This window comes from Balaenoptera musculus, chromosome 8, assembly GCF_009873245.2.
Source record: "Balaenoptera musculus isolate JJ_BM4_2016_0621 chromosome 8, mBalMus1.pri.v3, whole genome shotgun sequence".
NCBI lineage: Eukaryota > Metazoa > Chordata > Mammalia > Artiodactyla > Balaenopteridae > Balaenoptera > Balaenoptera musculus.
In genome coordinates, this window is record NC_045792.1 from 52,958,647 (window position 1) to 52,975,595 (window position 16,949).

The 16,949-nt window shown below is 42.7% G+C and overlaps 1 protein-coding gene across 3 annotated transcripts in view; it reads left to right on the forward strand.

Annotated features, from left to right (window-relative positions):
• GAB2 (GRB2 associated binding protein 2) overlaps positions 1-16,949 on the forward strand; it is a 175,256-nt gene that overhangs the window by 134,528 nt on the left and 23,779 nt on the right. For all 3 annotated transcript variants that reach the window (XM_036859539.1, XM_036859541.1, XM_036859542.1), the window contains exon 3: positions 14,041-14,284. In XM_036859539.1, coding sequence (XP_036715434.1) covers positions 14,041-14,284 — 244 coding nt within the window. The remainder of the gene's footprint in view (positions 1-14,040; positions 14,285-16,949) is intronic.

Here is a 16,949-nt window from a genome sequence, read left to right on the forward strand (position 1 = left end):
TGCAGCAAAGTCCAGACCCTCTGGAGGAGGAAAGGGAGACAGGGAGAAACCTGACCCTCTTCTTTTCATTCTAAGCCTTGATCCTCCTTCCTACTTTCCCTTATATACCAGACACTCCCCCACACCATCCCAGCCAGCCAGCCAGCATAAAGTCTAATGTACCTGCCAAACCCACAGACTGTTAGAAATGAGAGTGTCTCATCCCAACTCCTCAACACCAGAAGCTTTGGATAGTTCCCCAGACGTCCCATGAGATGCTCCCCCTTTTTTGTTCTTTGAGTATTTCTAATTATCTGTAGTGAAGGAGGGTAATAAATTATTGTTGAATTGGTCCCAGACCAGATTCCAAAGCCCAGTGTAACTCTAATTTTTGGCTAAAGGTAGAATCAGGACTTTGAATTTTGTGGTAAGGTCACCTTGGACCTCTGAAGCTCTTGATTATGATTAAACATCCAGTTGTGTACAGTTCTGCATAGGATTCTGAACTCTGCAAAGGCCATTGGACTCTACCTTCAAGTTGAGGCCCACCCTGCACGCCAGCATGGAGTCAGGGCTCTGGGATTCTTCACCCTTTTTGCTCAGTTCTGACCCTCATCTTGTGTGCGAGATAAGGTCAGCCTTGGAACTTTGCCTACTTTTCCTATTCTTGAGTCATTTCCCTGTTAGCCTGACTGTCGTATCGAATTCCACCTAGGACTAGACCCCATCCTGCTTTGATTTAGTCCCTCTCAGAGACCCCAGTCTTACCAAAATCCTTAAGCCAGTGGCTGGAGCCCCACCGCCCAGTGGCTGACTTCCGGGTGGCCAGTGGTCTGTCTGCCTGAATTTCTGAAGAAACTCTACTTCTGCTTTCCTTCAACAGCTTCCTCCTCCTTTCGGACTCAGCTGCCCCCATTTCTGGGTGAGGCCCAGTTTCCGTTTCTGTGTTCACTCATTCAGCACACTGAGTACCTGTTTTTGCCAGGTCCTGTTCTAGGGTCACATGCCAGAGAAGAGAATAAGCCGCGGACCCGCTCTCAGTGACCTCATGAGCTCTGTCAAGTCCTCCAGTTTATGTTCTTTCTGCCAAACCACCCCTGGAACCCTTCTCAGTGACTGCCTGCCTCCTGTGTGTATAGTTCCAGGTCCTGGGGCCCTCAGTTTTCACCAAGTTTTGCTGCTTTTAACTGAACTGTGCCTGGCTATATGCCAGGATATAGCTAGCAGATAAAAAAAATTTGAGGTTAACCTCAAGTGTGAAAAGAAAAAAAAATTTTTTTTCAATTTCTGCATTTAATTTCAATATCAAGCCCCTATCTGGCTAGTGATAGAAATTAAAGTTCTAATCAACTTAGGTTAAAACTGATCAATACAGGATTTTCTCAGTTACTTCAGGTTTCTCTCTCTCTCTTTTTTTCCTCACATAAATGGAAATAAATACACCAGATATTTATTTTTTCCACCTCTTTATTGAAGTATAATTGACAAAACTGTATATATTTAAAGTGTACATCATGATGATTTGATATATGCAAACATTGTAAAATGATTACCACAATCAGGTTAATTAACACATCCACCACCTCAGAGTTCAGGTTTCTCTTGCTTTCTCCAAGTTCCCAGAAGCTTAGGGAACTGGAAATAGTTCACTGAGGCTAGAGCACAAAGTTTGGGAATGAGGGGAGATATGTGAGAGACCTGAGGATGAGAACATGACCCTTTTATCTTTCTGTCACCACATTAGTAGAGACACATAGTGGCTGCCCAGTGATGATTCAAATGAATGATTTAGTTATAGTGTTTGTTTATAACTTTGTAAATAGTTATAGTTATATAAAAATTACAGTTTAAAAAATTACAACTTATTTCCAAACGTTGTTTTGAGAAATTCACCGTTGAGGAGGGGAAAAAAAGAAGCTTCAAAAACATTCTAACCTTATTAACAGGACATAGAGTCTAAACTTCTATATATTGAAATAGTGGTATACAATGAAACAGAACAATTTTTAAAAAAGCAAAGAAAAATTCAAAATGGATGATGTTCTAGTCTGAAGAGGTAGGATATGAACTTTATTTTATGTATCTATCATTTATTTATTGTTTGCTTTTATTCCCCACCGCCTCACTTCTTTTGTGGATGAGGTCAGTGAACAAATTCTTCATGGCTGGTGAATCATAACAGCCAAAACACCCAGCCAAGACAGAGAAGGCAGTAGATTTCATAAACTGAGAAAATTCTAGAATATGAGATCTTGAAGGGCCCTTAGAGAGTGTTTTGTTCCAAACTCCTCAAATGACAGTGTCTGGAGGTCAAGAGAGGGGAGCTAATTTGCTCAAGAGCATACAGCTAACTGGCAAGGCTAGAATTGAAACCCAGGTTTCATCTTATACTTGTATGATGCATGTGTGTGTGCTTGTGTGTGTATATATATATACACACACACACACACACACACACAGGCACACACACACGTACACACACACACCGGTTCAGGAGGTCAATTTAGTACAAAGAGCAAAGAGCATAGGTCTTGGAATCATAAATACATGAATCCACAACACTGATGAGTTCAGTCTTAACATGGTCTTAGGCAAGTCAGTTTACTTTTCTGAGCCTCAATTTCTGCATCAGTAAAATAGAAACAAGACATTCTTCACAATATTATTATGAAGATTATATAAGAATCCACTTAAAGCATGGTGTTTGGTACATGATAAGCACACATTAAATATCTGTCGAGTGTATGGCTAATAAATTGTTGCAGCCTTCTCTGTGATCTTCACAGTAGCCCTTTGAGTGTGTGTACCATGCTATTCTTATCTCCCCCAAACTGAAACATCCCAAATAACACTATCTCTTTTCCCTGAACTTGGAAACATTCTTACTGTGTGTGATTAATATGTTTATCAGATAAACCTTGCTGACTTTCCTGATTTGAGATGCATTATACTTAAGTTATTGAGGTGCTCAAAAACAAAGGTGTTTCTTTAAATATACTACTACTAACAGTAAGAGATAATGTTTACATAGAGCTTACCATGTAGAGGCAGTGTTCAAAGCATTTCACAGATCTTAACTCATATAATCTTATGAGGTAGATACCTATCATTATTCCCATTTAACAGATGAAGAAACTGAGGCACAGAGAGGTTCAGTAACTTTCCCTAGTCCTTACAACTACTAAGTAAAGGACCTGGGATTCAAACCTAGACAGTATGGCTGCAGAATCCATGTTCTTAACTATTAACCCATACCCTGAAATTCTAGATATAGTTCCTTGCCTCACACTGTCACGGTACCTGTTTAGGGTCTTCAGCATGTACATGAAGACCTGAGAAAGACTCACTGCTGTCTCTGCTCTTTTGTGATGACCTTCTCTGGCTTTGCCAAGAAGGTTTCCCAAGCCTGTCAACACAAGTCTATCATGTTATTCTCTTGTACCTTTTTTTTTTTTTTAATTTTATTTATTTATTTATTTATTTTTGGCTGTGTTGGGTCTTCGTTTCTGTGCGAGCGCTTTCTCTAGTTGCGGCGAGCGGGGGCCACTCTTCATCGCGGTGCGCGGGCCTCTCACTATCACAGCCTCTCTTGTTGCGGAGCACAGGCTCCAGACGCGCAGGCTCAGTAGTTGTGGCTCACGGGCCTAGTTGCTCCGCGGCATGTGGGATCTTCCCAGACCAGGGCTCGAACCTGTGTCCCCTGCATTGGCAGGCAGATTCTCAACCACTGTGCCACCAGGGAAGCCCCTCTTGTACCTTTTGATTCTATATGCTGACTAGCAACTAGCATGTTGTTTGTGCCCAAGGTGTGCTAAAATGAAAATGAATATGATTTCTTATAATAATATTCATGGGCTCTCCAAACTGGCTTTTCCTGTGATTCTTCTTCTTGATTATTCCAAAGCATAAGTTTGGGATTCACTGATCTTGGTTTCAGCCCGCTTCTGTCTCCTTAGTGACCAGCTTAAGTTAGATACTAAGATTTTTGAGAGAGGACATGATTGTACAAACCAGAAGGAGAACTTGTAGTCTGGGGGCTGGCAAACTTTCTCTCTAAAGGGCCAGATAGTCAATATTTTAGGCTTTACCACCTGAACATTCTTTGTCACAAGTACTCAACTTTACACGTAAGCAACCATAAAGAGTATGCACATGAATAGGGGTAGAACTTTATTTATAAAATCAGGCTGTCGACCAGATATGACTTATGGTCCTTAGTTTGCCAACTCCTGTTCTAGTATAATAATATGCCTTGGCAGGCCTACTCAGATGCATGTACATATGGTCTTAGTGTGCTGGCCCTCCTAGGGATGTTAAAAAACAACTCTCCCTTTTGGATCCCAGTGAAAAAAACCTAGGGTTGCTGAGGCATCAAGACACAAGGCTGGAAGATGAATAGGGAAGCTACAGGTATGAAGCCAGGAGATTGTTGTGACCCCAGGACTGGAGACAGTGGCTGAGAAAGAGCTGCCGACTGGAAGCTGAGTCCTGCCAGGCTCTCTGCCTGCAGTCCTCTACTCACCAGCCAAAGGCCAGTTGAATCCATTTGCATGCTCTGGCACCAGTCCTGCCTCTAATCAAACCCTGAAGGTCTGCAAATGCAGTTCACACACCAGGTTACCCCAGTGATGGAGTGCTAAGGGAGAAGTTCCCTTTGTGGAGCACTGATATACAGACACTATGGCATTCCTTGACTCTCTAGGATAACGCTGCAGGTAGCTATTTGTAAAAATTTTACAAATTAGGGCACAGATTCGGATACCATTCCTAGGTTCCACAGCAAAACACTCAGATTCAGATTTCAAAATCCACATTCCTTTCCCCGAACCACACTGTCTCTCCTACAGCCACAGTTCTGGGTCACGTAATGCTGTGGATCTCATAATTCCCTAGGCAAGCTGGAGCTCTTAGAATCCCAGGCTCACCATCCAGACTAGAGCAGTTTCCGGGATTGTTCTTGTGATTATTGCCACTGGTAATGATTCTTGATAAACTCTCATCATTGTAATGTCTGACACTTGTGTTTCACGCTGGTAGCCAGTTGTCTCTTAGTGAAAGTCACTGTGAAAGGAAGGGGAAGCTTACCTCTTATGAAGTTGGTTAGCTTAAAAATACACTGATATAGTTTCGATATTTTTGTGGAAAGGTCACAAGGGTCAGATGCATCATTGACATGTGAGCTTATGGTGCCCTCTAGATGGATTGATTCCCATGGGAATACTAATGAGTCCACAAAGTTCCTTGGGGGAAGGGAGAAGTGCTGCCCCAAGTATAAATTTGCTCTTCCCAACTGCAGTATAAGCTCATAGAGCAAGGACAAAATCCACTCTTTTTGACAGACCTGAAGCTCTTAGCAGAGTGCCCACGGTCAGTACTCATGACCCTAAGTTAACAACAAGAAGTGCTTCATTCCAATTATGGATTGACTCTTTGAGGGGGACACGCAGTCAACTGAAGCCCCTCTCAAAGGAGCAGCAGTAAGGTCTGTCACAGCTGAGGTGTGCTCTCCGTGTGGCAGGTGAGATAAGAACAAAGCTGACCTGTCCGACGTGAACTGGACAATGAAGCGTGGCTAAATATAGACCAGCTGTCCAAAACCAGAAACACACACAACTCGGACAGCCTTGCTAAGTAAGTGGTAACAGTTCCTCACACCCTGAACAGCAGCTTACATTCAGATCCTGGAGCTCTTCATTCCTTCTTCTGACACAAAGAGGAAAGATTCTGACAAAACTTAGCGCCGTGGTATGTTTATTGAGCACCTTGTTCTAATCTGGACATTTAGTAGACACACAGCCTTGTGCTGATCACCGCCAGAGAAACAGATGGTCTAGGTCCTGACTCCTAACAGCTCACAGTCTGTTTTGTATGAGAGATTTGTGAATTCCCAGCATAAAATAAAAAGCAAAATAAAGTACGATAAAAGGTTTAGAGGAAGGCATAATTAGTTCTCACCAGAGACCTTATAGAAAACATGGCATTTGCTGTGGACCTTAGTTTCCCATCTCTGAAATGAGATGCCGCAGGGCAAGGAAGGTTATGTAAGGACGTGTGACCAGAGACTGTGTGACATGCCTGCGAGCTGCAGCCACTCACTCTCTTTGCCCTGTGCCCCTTCACAGGATTGATTTCTGCTAAAGTAGACCAAGAGATCATATCCGTCAAGGTCAGGCTGCTGTGACTTGGCTCTTGGATCTCTGAGATGGTGTTTTTTCCCAGATCCTTCCTCAGAAGGGGAGTGGAGAGGCCTGGTCCCTGAAAGGTCTCACAGGGTCTCATGTTACTGCCTCTCTGCCTCCCCTTTTTTCTTCCTCTGTTTTATAGTTTTTATAAACACTAGAAGACTTATATTTTTGAACTTGGGGAATTATTTATACTAGTCTTTAGTAGTTTGATCCAGCAAATGTTTACTTACCATGCAACTATGAGTAACATTATAAACTCATGACAAAATAGCAATCCCACTGGCCAGTGTCCTGGTGGTCAGATCTCCTGACTTGATTACCTCCCCCACAGAGAATATATCTTCATTCACATTGATACATCTTTCTACTGGTACAGCAGAAGGACCCCTGGACTAAGAGATCTGAGTTTTAATTTCAGGGTTTACATCTGATCCACTGTGTGGCCTTGGACAGTAGCCTCACCTTTCTGGACCACGGTTTCTCCAACTGTGAATGAGAGATTTGGGGGTGAGTAGGGAGGGCAGTGGTGATAACGATTGGACCCTACGTTCCCCTCCAGTTACCATATTATGTGAGGTATTGTATAAAGTGAAGACATTTTGTGTTTGATCCTAAATGTATGAATAAATTCTCTAGTAATGATGTGTGCCAGAGGATTTTGAGGATTATTCCTTTTTAAATAATTTTAGGCTTGTGATTGTGAGTTAAAATGACCTGGAGCTATTGATCCAATTTTGCACTCAGCCAATCTGTCAGCAGGTTTTTGTTTTTAGAATTCTCCACCCATCTGATTCTTGCTTTTCAATTAGCTTTCTCCAGGGGACCACTCATCCCATAAAATCTGACACCATTGTTTTCAAAATTCTTTAATTAATCATCTTCTCCCCAGTTAGAACCCTCAGAATTTTACCACCTTTCTACTTCTAGGAATAAATGATATAACAATTGTCAACCAACAACCACTTACTTAGTATTTAATAGTTACTATTTACCCATATTTCACCTCATTGAATCCTCAAAAGAACCCTGTAAGGTGGGTGTTCTCTTTGGCATTTGACAGCATGGGAGAGGAGATGTAGAGAGAGATTAAAAGTTTTTCCCAAGGCCCTGTGGCAAAGTAGTTTTAGAACCTGGACTCCCACGTTTCTGAACCACGTCAGGCTCTTTCTCTTGCTCACTGTTCCTTTGGAGTCGGCTGTGGACAAATGATAAGGAGGGCCAGGAAGAACATGGATGTTTTCCAATTTAGAATTTTGATGATACCAAGAAAGATTTTGGGAAGAATTTGTTCTTTCATTTGGCTTTCAGAGCTTGCTTTGCCCTTGATTTTTCAGTTGACCCCAGCCCTTCTACCTCTGCCCCAGAATGAAGAACCAGAGATTGTTAAAAACCAAGCCAGTGGATCTGAATCTAAATGTGTAAATATAACTCATTAGGTCTTACATGGAGCAGCTCTCGTAAATTTCCCAAAGATGACTTTGATGTGTATCCCTGGTCTAATCCAAGTTCTTCCTTTTACAAATAAAGAAAACAGGGCCCAGAAAGGTGAAAGGACGTATCGAAGGTCACACAGCCAGTTGGCAGCAGACCTGGACCTAGACCCTCATTCTGTTATTTGACTCTGCCTCCCATAAAGCTAATACCATTCACCTCATAGGGATTGTGTAGGAACTCTTTTCTCTACATGGGTGAAAATAATTGGCTTTGAAGACAATGAGATCTCTTTCAGATCTAGGCTCTGCCGCTTTCTAAATGTGTGACCCCAGAGCTCACTATTAACTTCTCTGAGCTTCAGTTTCTCCATCCCCCCAAAAAACAAAACAAAAAAACAATGGAGGTAATAATATCTACCTCACGGGGTAGACCAGAGACACATAGTAGGTGCTCAGTAAATGGCAGCTGTGATTATTGTAGTCAGTATTGTCCTTTTTGTTCTTATTAGTCCACGTATAACATCTATACAAGGTATAGTTGTGACTTGGAAAGAAATTCCATACCTCTTGGCCAATTTCAGGGTCTCAGCCGGTTCCATGTGTACTCTAGGAATAGGAGCAGTAAAAATGGTGGGGTGCTGTGCTAAATGCTTTGTATAAATGACCTCCAGTCCTTGCAGCAGCCCTGCAAAGTATGTATTCTCCCTATTGAACAAGTGAGGATCAAAGAGGTTTATGTAACCTGTCCAAGACCAGAGCCAGGAGTTAGCAGAGCCAGGCTTTGAATCCAGCCTGGGCGCCAGCATGAACTTTGGTCTACCATTTTACGGGTTCTGAGACCCACTGAGGCTTGGGGTGGGGATATGGGGGGGAAAGGATAAAGATTAAAAAGGCATTGAGATAAGGGAACCAGTCATTATTTGGCCAGTCATCTTTTCCAGAAGCTCCCGCCAACCACCCCTTTCCTGCTCCTGTTATCACTAGCTAGTGGATGGCTGGGCTGGGCTGGGCTGGCCTGGGCTGGGCTCCTCTACTGAAATCCTTCAGAGCTTTCCTGTTCTAGAGTTTTGCAAGAAGGTGGGAGGAGTGTTTTTATGCTGGGCAGGCTTCCCAGGGGTGATTGTGGAAAGGAAGGGGAGTGATTTTGTAGGGCCCTAAAAAGAAGCCAGGAAGAAGAGGAAAAAATAAAACCCTGCTGAAAAGAAAACAAATTGACTCAGGCATTTTCTGGCATTATCTTTCGTCTAGACTTGGAGATCGAAGCTCAGGCCAGAAGTCTGGAAATGTCCATTTTCTTCTTGCTGTATAACTGACCTTCCTAATGACCCAAGACACATCATTACAACAGCCTTACAGCCATATCCCAAAAACAGCCCAGCCACGTATTGTCTAATGTTTCCTTTATCTTTACCATTCTTTCCTTTCCTCAAAAGGTACCCAGGCAATAACAACAAATCCTATGAATAATTATATGAGTGCATGTATTTGTTTTCACATCCTTATCTCATTCGCCCTTTACAACAGCCCAGTAAGATAGACAAGCAGGCCAGGGATTATCCTCCCATCTTGACAGGTAAGCAGCTAAAGCTCAGAGAGAGACCTGTCCATGATCTCACAGCTAGTTAACAGCAGAGCTGGAAATGGATCCCTGGGCTCCTGACTCCTGTCCTGTACATGAGGTCCACACACTGTGAGGTGGAATTTCAACCTGCTTGAGTCTTTTCACCCCAAACCATGAGTGCTTGCCTTTTGTTTAGCTGAACTTCCCACTGCCTTGCTGTGATTATGGGGTGAAACCCTCAGCAGTGGGGTTGGAGGAGTTATAGGGAACTGAAGGTAGGAAGGGGAGAATGTCTCTTACTCAAGGGAGTTTAGTAAGGGCTCGGTATTTACTGAGTGTTCAGTTTTCTCTTCGGAGAAGAAATAAAGAAAAACTAAAGGTCAGATGAATTTAACTGGATGACTGTTAATCTCTTGCATATACTTTACACTTCATACTTTGCAAAGGGCTTATGCGTGTGTGTGTGTGTGTGTTTTAATTCACACACCATATATCACTCAGTTAAAGTGTACAAGTCAATGTTTTTAGTATATTCACAGGGCTGTGCAACCGCCATCACAGTCTAATTTGGGAACATTTTTATGACCCCGAAAAGAATCCTTATACCCAGTAGTAGTCACTTCCCATTCCCCATCCTCACCCCAGCCGTAAGCAACCACTAATCTACTTTCTGTCTCTATATATTTACCACTTCTAGGCATTTTGTATAAATGGAGCCTAGCTTCTTTTCACTTAGCACAGTACTTTCAAGGTTTGTACATGTTGTAACATGTATTTGTGCTTTATTCTTTTTACTGCTGAATATTCCATTATACGCTATGCCACATTTTCTTTATCGATCAGCTTATATGCATTTGGATTATTTCCACTTTTGGCTATTCTAAGTAATGCTGCTGTGAAAATTTGTTTACAAGTTTTTGTGTAGATGTATGTTTTCATTTCTCTTGGGTATATACCTAGAAGTGGAATTGCTGGGTCACATGGTGACTCTGTGTTTAACTTTTTGAGGAACTGTCAAACTGTGTGTTGTGTTTATAAATTTACTGACATGTATTTCCCATACCATGAAATTCACCCTTTTAAAGTATATAGTTCAGTGGGTTTAGTATTTCCCAGGGTTGTGCAACCATCACCAGTCTAATTTTAGAAAATTTTCATCAACCCAAAAAGAAATACCATTCTCATTAGCAGTCACTTTCCATTACTGCTCCCCACCCCAGGCAACCACTAGTCTACTTTCTGTCTTTGGATTTTCCTATTCTAGACATTTCACATAAATAAAGTCATGTAATCTATAGTCTTTTATCACTAGTTTTTTTCTCTTAGCATAGTGTTTTGGAGATTCATCCATATTGTAGCATGTATTAGTATTTCATTCACTTATATGGCTGAATAGTATTCCATTGTATGGGTATATCACCTTTTGTTTATCCAGTCTCTACCTCTTTCATCCCCTTCCTGTATGTCTGTGTCTCTGTTTTCTTATAAGGACACCAGTCATTGAAGTAGGTTCCATGCTAATCCAGTATGACCTCCTTTTAATGAATTACATCTGCAAAGGTGCTGTTTTCAAATAAGGTCACATTCTGAGGTTCCATGAATTCTGGAGTGACACTGTTCAACCCAGTAAAGGTACCAAGGAATCATCACATGAATTCAGGTAGAAGTCTTTTAAAATTGCAAGCTGAGGTAGGCTTTTGGCAAGATTTAGTGCCCAAACAGCTTTGAAAGAACTTTTCTGGGACTGCAGACTGTTATGGAGCTAACTGGCTTCATAGACATGGCTTTATGTCAGAAGGGTGGAATTCCAAGTGTCTGTGGGCCCAACTCATGCTAACCCTTACTTCATCTTATTGACAGACCTCAAAAACCTCTCTGATTTTGACCACAAGAAACAAGCATATGTGGATTTTTATGCCAGGGAAAATTCTTTTATTCTTTCAACAATGAATTCAATGTAATGAATACCCACTATGTGCTGGGACTGTTCTAGGCACGGAGATACAGAAGTGACTAGAACACATTTTGAGTACCTACAACCTGCAGTGCTTTCTTGACCCTCTCTGCACTTCATCCTCATAAAACCACCCTATGTCAATTTGTAAATAAGGAAACTGAGACTCAGGTGAAACTTCTCTAGCTCTGTGAGTAAACAGACTGGGTCACAGATTTGAATCCATAGCCTGAGCTGGAGGCAGAGGGCCCTAGAGCTGAGGATAGGTCGCTCTTCCTTTATACAGACCCACAAGCATTCAACATAGGGGACATGAAGGATGAATTGGGTGACAAGGCAGGATAAGTAGGTTGTGACAAAATGACTATTCTTGTCAGATTGGGGAACCTGGACTTTATTCTGAAGGTAATGAGGAGTCAGTGGATGTTACTGAGGGAGTATGACTTATTATGCTATATGTACTTCATGTGTTTAATCAACACATGATTATGGAGTTGTGTCACAGACTGGGCTTCATTCTAGGGATAAAACTGTTACAAGAGAGACGGTATCTCTGGCCTTACTGAGTTGATAGCCTAATGTATGGAGTGATGAGAAAGAGGTTGGTGTTTTCCTGAAATTCTGTTTGAAACACAAGGAAGTACAGGTGGGAAACAAGATTGAAGAAATAAACAGGAAAGTGGTTTTTAAAAGAGAGAGCTTTGTAAGTCATCTTGAGGATAACAGGGATCCACTGACGAATTTTAAGCAAGGCAGTGACATAATGACATGACGTGGTTGCTGAGAAACAGGGAAGAGTCATAGATAATGCCTGGGTTTCTGGCTTGGGGAACTGATTGGATGGTGATGTTGATGTACTTCACTGAGATAGAGAACGCAGGAGGAGGAGTTCCATTTAGATTGTTGAGCTTGACCTGCTTGTGGGACAGCTGAATGGAGACGCTCAGTAGATGGGCGTGGGGGGTGGGGGGGATATAAGACAGGGAGCCCAGGAGAGAGAACTGAGCTAGAGATTCAGATTTGCGAGTTGTTATCACATAGCTGAAGCTGTGAGAGTGGACAGGATACCCCCGGAGAGTCTCCAGAGTGAGAGTGAGGTCATAGGAGGGTCTGGGGCAGAACCCTGAAGAAAGCCCCCATTGAAGGGCTGGGCAGAGGAAGAGGAGTCCAGAAGACCACAGATAGTGTAGAATGCACCAGAGGTTTCCCTTGCACCTTCCCTATGTCTCCTCAGGCAGCAGCTTGGGCTGATCCCCCAGCGCTGGGCCTTCTCTGTCCCCCAGCATAAACCCTCTCCTCTGCCACTAGAGAGTTCATCTTGCAGGTCTAATGGAGTAATGAAGCCATTGGTTCTGTTAACAAACATCCAGTTCACTACGAGACCTGTAATGGGAATTCATTTTGGAGGTCAATACAGCTGTCAATGGAACAGTTTTTCCCCAGAGGCCTGTGGCTTTTCCTGCTGTACGCTGGCAGAAGTTGTCTTGCCCAGCAGCCGAAGAGACTGGAGAGTCATTAATGCTGTAGAGCATCCATGAGCTGGTGATCCTGCCCAGGGCCTTGAGAAGGGTACTAAAATAGGTCAGATAACAGGGAGTGGAAGCAGAACTATGTCCCCTCTGAAGTGCTTTGAATACCCATAGAAAGCCACCATCATCACCACTAAAACATTACCTCCCACTAGCTATCACATTGCCAGAACTTACATCTTTAAATCTTTCTTTTGAACAAAAAGTTTCACTGTTGGAATTATTGTATGCTGAATGAATGTTTTTGCTTATTCTACAAAGACAGACTCGGAACTTTGTGTGTACCTGGGCTTTATTAGGTAAATGCTGGCACTGTAGAGGTAACATCATCAGTCACTGTTCTTAGAAACCCATGGGCCAGGCAAGGAAGCAGGGTGACAGTGGATATAATGAAGCCTGGGCCACGTGCTGTTAGCACCCAGAAGAATGGCCAAGTCCACGAAGGTTTCAGAGAGAATGTGATATCCGTGTAGGGTCTTAAAGTCTGTGTGTGAGTGCCAGAGGAGAAGAAGTGAAATCCAGGCAGAAGGAACAGCATAGGCCAAAACAAAGAATCATAAAAGGGGCTGGTGCATTCACAGACTGATGAAGCTTTCATATGCCTGGAGTATGGGAGGAGGGAAGCAGGAAATAGGTCAGACTGTGAAAGGCCTTGTATGTTGTGCTAAGGAATTTGGACTAAGCTTAGAGAGCCAGCCAAATGAATAATGCCCTTGGCTGGGGGTATTACACTCTAAACTATTATCTGTCTTTAATACCTCGCTTCCTTTCTAACACAACAGACGAGAGTTTAAGATAAGAGTTAAGAGAAAAAAGACCAATAGATGGAGAGTGGTGAGTACAAGATGTGGGGAACATCGTCCTCGGAGGACTTGCGAGGGCAGGCGGGAGGAGCTGGGACCAGTCTTAAGGGACCGTTCCAGTTATATGTGCTTTTGTCATTAGTACAGTAACACACAGTCTAGGGACTCAGTAAATAAGTCTTCAGGAAGCAAAGCTTCATTTAACAAAGCCAGCTTAGCTTTGAGGGAGGTGATAACAGCAGGAGCCACCAAAGAGAGGGAAGGCAGTGGCACTCACCGCCCCAGAGGCTGGCCTTGCTCGAGAGCCAGAGTCGCACTTCTGGACCTCGAGTAGGCACACCTCCTGGAAGTGGCGCAGATACTTCCCAGGCTGTGATAGGGAGTCGCCTCCAGGAGCAGTACGGAGGTCCAGAGCCTGGAAGCCACAGCCCTGCTCTCTGGGAGGGCAGAGCCGGGGCAGGTGCATGGGGAAGAGAATTCTGCTGCTGGACCATTGCCTCTGCTCTTAGTATTTTCTCTTCGTCTGACAACCCAGTTTGGGATAAGGACACCTTCCCTTCCTTTACCGTTCACAGAGCTCTTTCCCCTTTTCACAGACTCCCTGAGGAACATTTCCTCAGCCAGTCACGGCCCCCGCTCTTCTCCAGCTGAGCTCAGCAGCTCCAATCAGCACCTTCTCCGAGAACGAAAATCCTCAGCCCCGTCGCACTCCAGCCAGCCAACCTTGTTCACCTTTGAACCCCCGGTGTCGAACCACGTGCAGCCTGCCTTGTCCACCAGTGCACCTCAGGAGTATCTCTACTTGCACCAGTGCATAAGCCGGAGAGCAGAAAACGCAAGGTAGGCAAGCAGTAGTTGGTTGAGCAACCACTCACAGGGCCTAGTACTTTTCAGCCTCTGCTTTATAATTTTAAATACGTAAGAGTAAACTATTCTATCTTTCCAGGTGGGCAAATATATAATTATAAAACAAAACATCATTGTTTTTGCTTAGGCAACCTTCACATTTTATTGGTATCATCTACGTTGCTATACAATGATAATTGGATTCCAAAGAAGCCTCCCATGATCAAAAATCATGCTATACAAATTTTTGGTTTAATTTGAAAAAAAGGCATTAGGAACTAGAGTTTCAGAATTGAAAAAAACAAAGTCAATGCACTTGTCGGCCCTAAGAGTGTAACTATAAAACCTTAACATTGTTGAACAAATCCTTATCTCACTTTTGCTCGAGAGCTACAGTTCCATATGGCAGCCACTCTCCACATGTGGCTATTTAACTTTGAATCAGTTAAAATTAAATACAATTTAAAATTAAGTTCCTCAGTTATACTAGCCATATCTCAAGTACTCAGTAGCCACACATGTCTAGTGGATACCATACTGGGTGATACAGATATAAAACATTTTCATCATCACAAAAAGTTCTAGAGCAAGGACTCCCTGCTCTGGAATAAGTTTTTGTTTTTCTAACACCATCAACTCTAACAGGTACAGAGCCTGTACATATTTTTATTACCTTTTATTCCCATTGTTAGGGTAAACAAAAGTGCAGAGCTGGTGGGCTTTGCCAGAGCTGGTTCCCAATTCTACCATGGCCAGCAGATTGTAAATCATGTTCCTTAATGAATTAATTTAGAAATATCTAATTTGTGTTATGAAAACTAAGGCAATTAGAGAACTGGCTGTATTAATAAATCATGTCACAGAGTATTTTCATGCATAATCTCACTTAAACCAGTTAAACACACTGAGAGATCGCCAGGGTAGATCATTTATCTCCATTTCATGGATGAAGAAACTGAGACTCACAACTAATAAATGACAGACATAAGACTAGAACCCGGGTTTCTCCTTTCTGGTCCTGTATTCTTTTCTCTACACTGTGCTGTTCTGGTTATGGTTTTCTGAGTCATTTTCATGCAACAGAACCTCCCAACACTCAATTTTAAGTCTGCCTGAAAAACCCATTTTCCTGAAGCAGCGTTGATTCACTTGTGAACTTTCACTAGTTCAGTCGACTTCCATCAACATACACATGAAGGGCTGAGTTCTAAAAAGGTAGAATGAATTAACCAAGATCACTGAACTAGTTAGTACCTGATTCTCCTGAACCACAGACCAGAGACAGTATAGTAGAATGAAAAGTATTTTACAGAGTGAAAAGTATTTTGCAGTCAGTCAGTTATGGGTTCAAATTCAGGTTTGGCCACCTCTTTGTGACCTTGGACCACATATTGAGCCTTTTTGACCTTCAATTTCCTTATCTGCAGAGTGGGAATAATTAATTCAAAGGCTTACTTAACGAGCATAAAATGGCAAAATATACCTAAGGTAGCCAGGAGGTAGGAGGTGCTCAGGCCATATTGCCAGATGCTCTCCTGTGCCGCTTCCCCTTCTACTACATGTAGGATTGCCTGGCAGTAGAGAATGCGAGGTCTTACAGTCATAATTCTAGTGAAAGACAGAGCACTTTATATTAGTGCCTCTCGAACATTAATGTGCATATGAAATACCTGAGGATCTTGCTGAAATGCTGATTCTGATTCACTGGGCCTGGGGTGGGTCCTGAGATCCTGCCTTTCTGCAAAACTGCAGATGATGTCAGTGCAGACTGCAGATCATACTTTAAGTGGAAGGCTTTATATAGTATTAACAACTGCCACCACCTCCAGTCCCATGATACTGCTAAAGCAACAGTGAACACATATATAAATGTCTCTGCTTAAATTAGCAGCTGGGGCCCACTCTCTGTACCCTCACCTCCTCTGTAAAACCTCTTTTAAATCTTCCTAGCTGGAATTCATTTTTCTCTGAATTCCCATAGCAGTTTTTGATGATCTTTCTCACAGCATTTGGAACTTTCTACCTCATAATATGGATTTTTATATTAATATGTTACTGTTCTTTGGGACAGGACTCAGGGCACATAGTAGGTGCATAATAAATATTTGAACAAATCTGTGTTATGGAGGTAACATAATAGATGGGACAGAATTTATCTACAGCTGGGGAAGCAGCTTAATTGTGGGGCCTTGATCACGTTGTGCTTTTCTCTGTGTCTTTGTTTTTACTTGTGTGGGTGTGGGAGCGAGAGGGTGATGAGCAGGATCTCAGGGAGATTTTAAAAAATAGTAAGTTCAAACAGTGTTTCTAGAATTCCAAGCAGGAAAGGAGGGCGGGAAGGAAGTTTTCTTCAGTCTAGAAGGATTATGTAGTTCCTGGTAATGGTGGAGTAACATGCATGATACTAAACATACTGTAACAGTTATAAACTCTGGACAAAACATTTTAAAATCCTGTTCAAAGGCACTGAAGAGCAATCAAAAAGCAGGACTGATTTGACTCTTAAAACAAGGGACTGGGCTTCCCTGGTGGCGCAGTGGTTGAAAATCTGCCTGCCAATGCAGGGGACACGGGTTCGAGCCCTGGTCTGGGAAGATCCCACATGCCACGGAGCAGCTAGGCCCGTGAGCCACAACTACTGAGCCTGCGCATCTGGAGC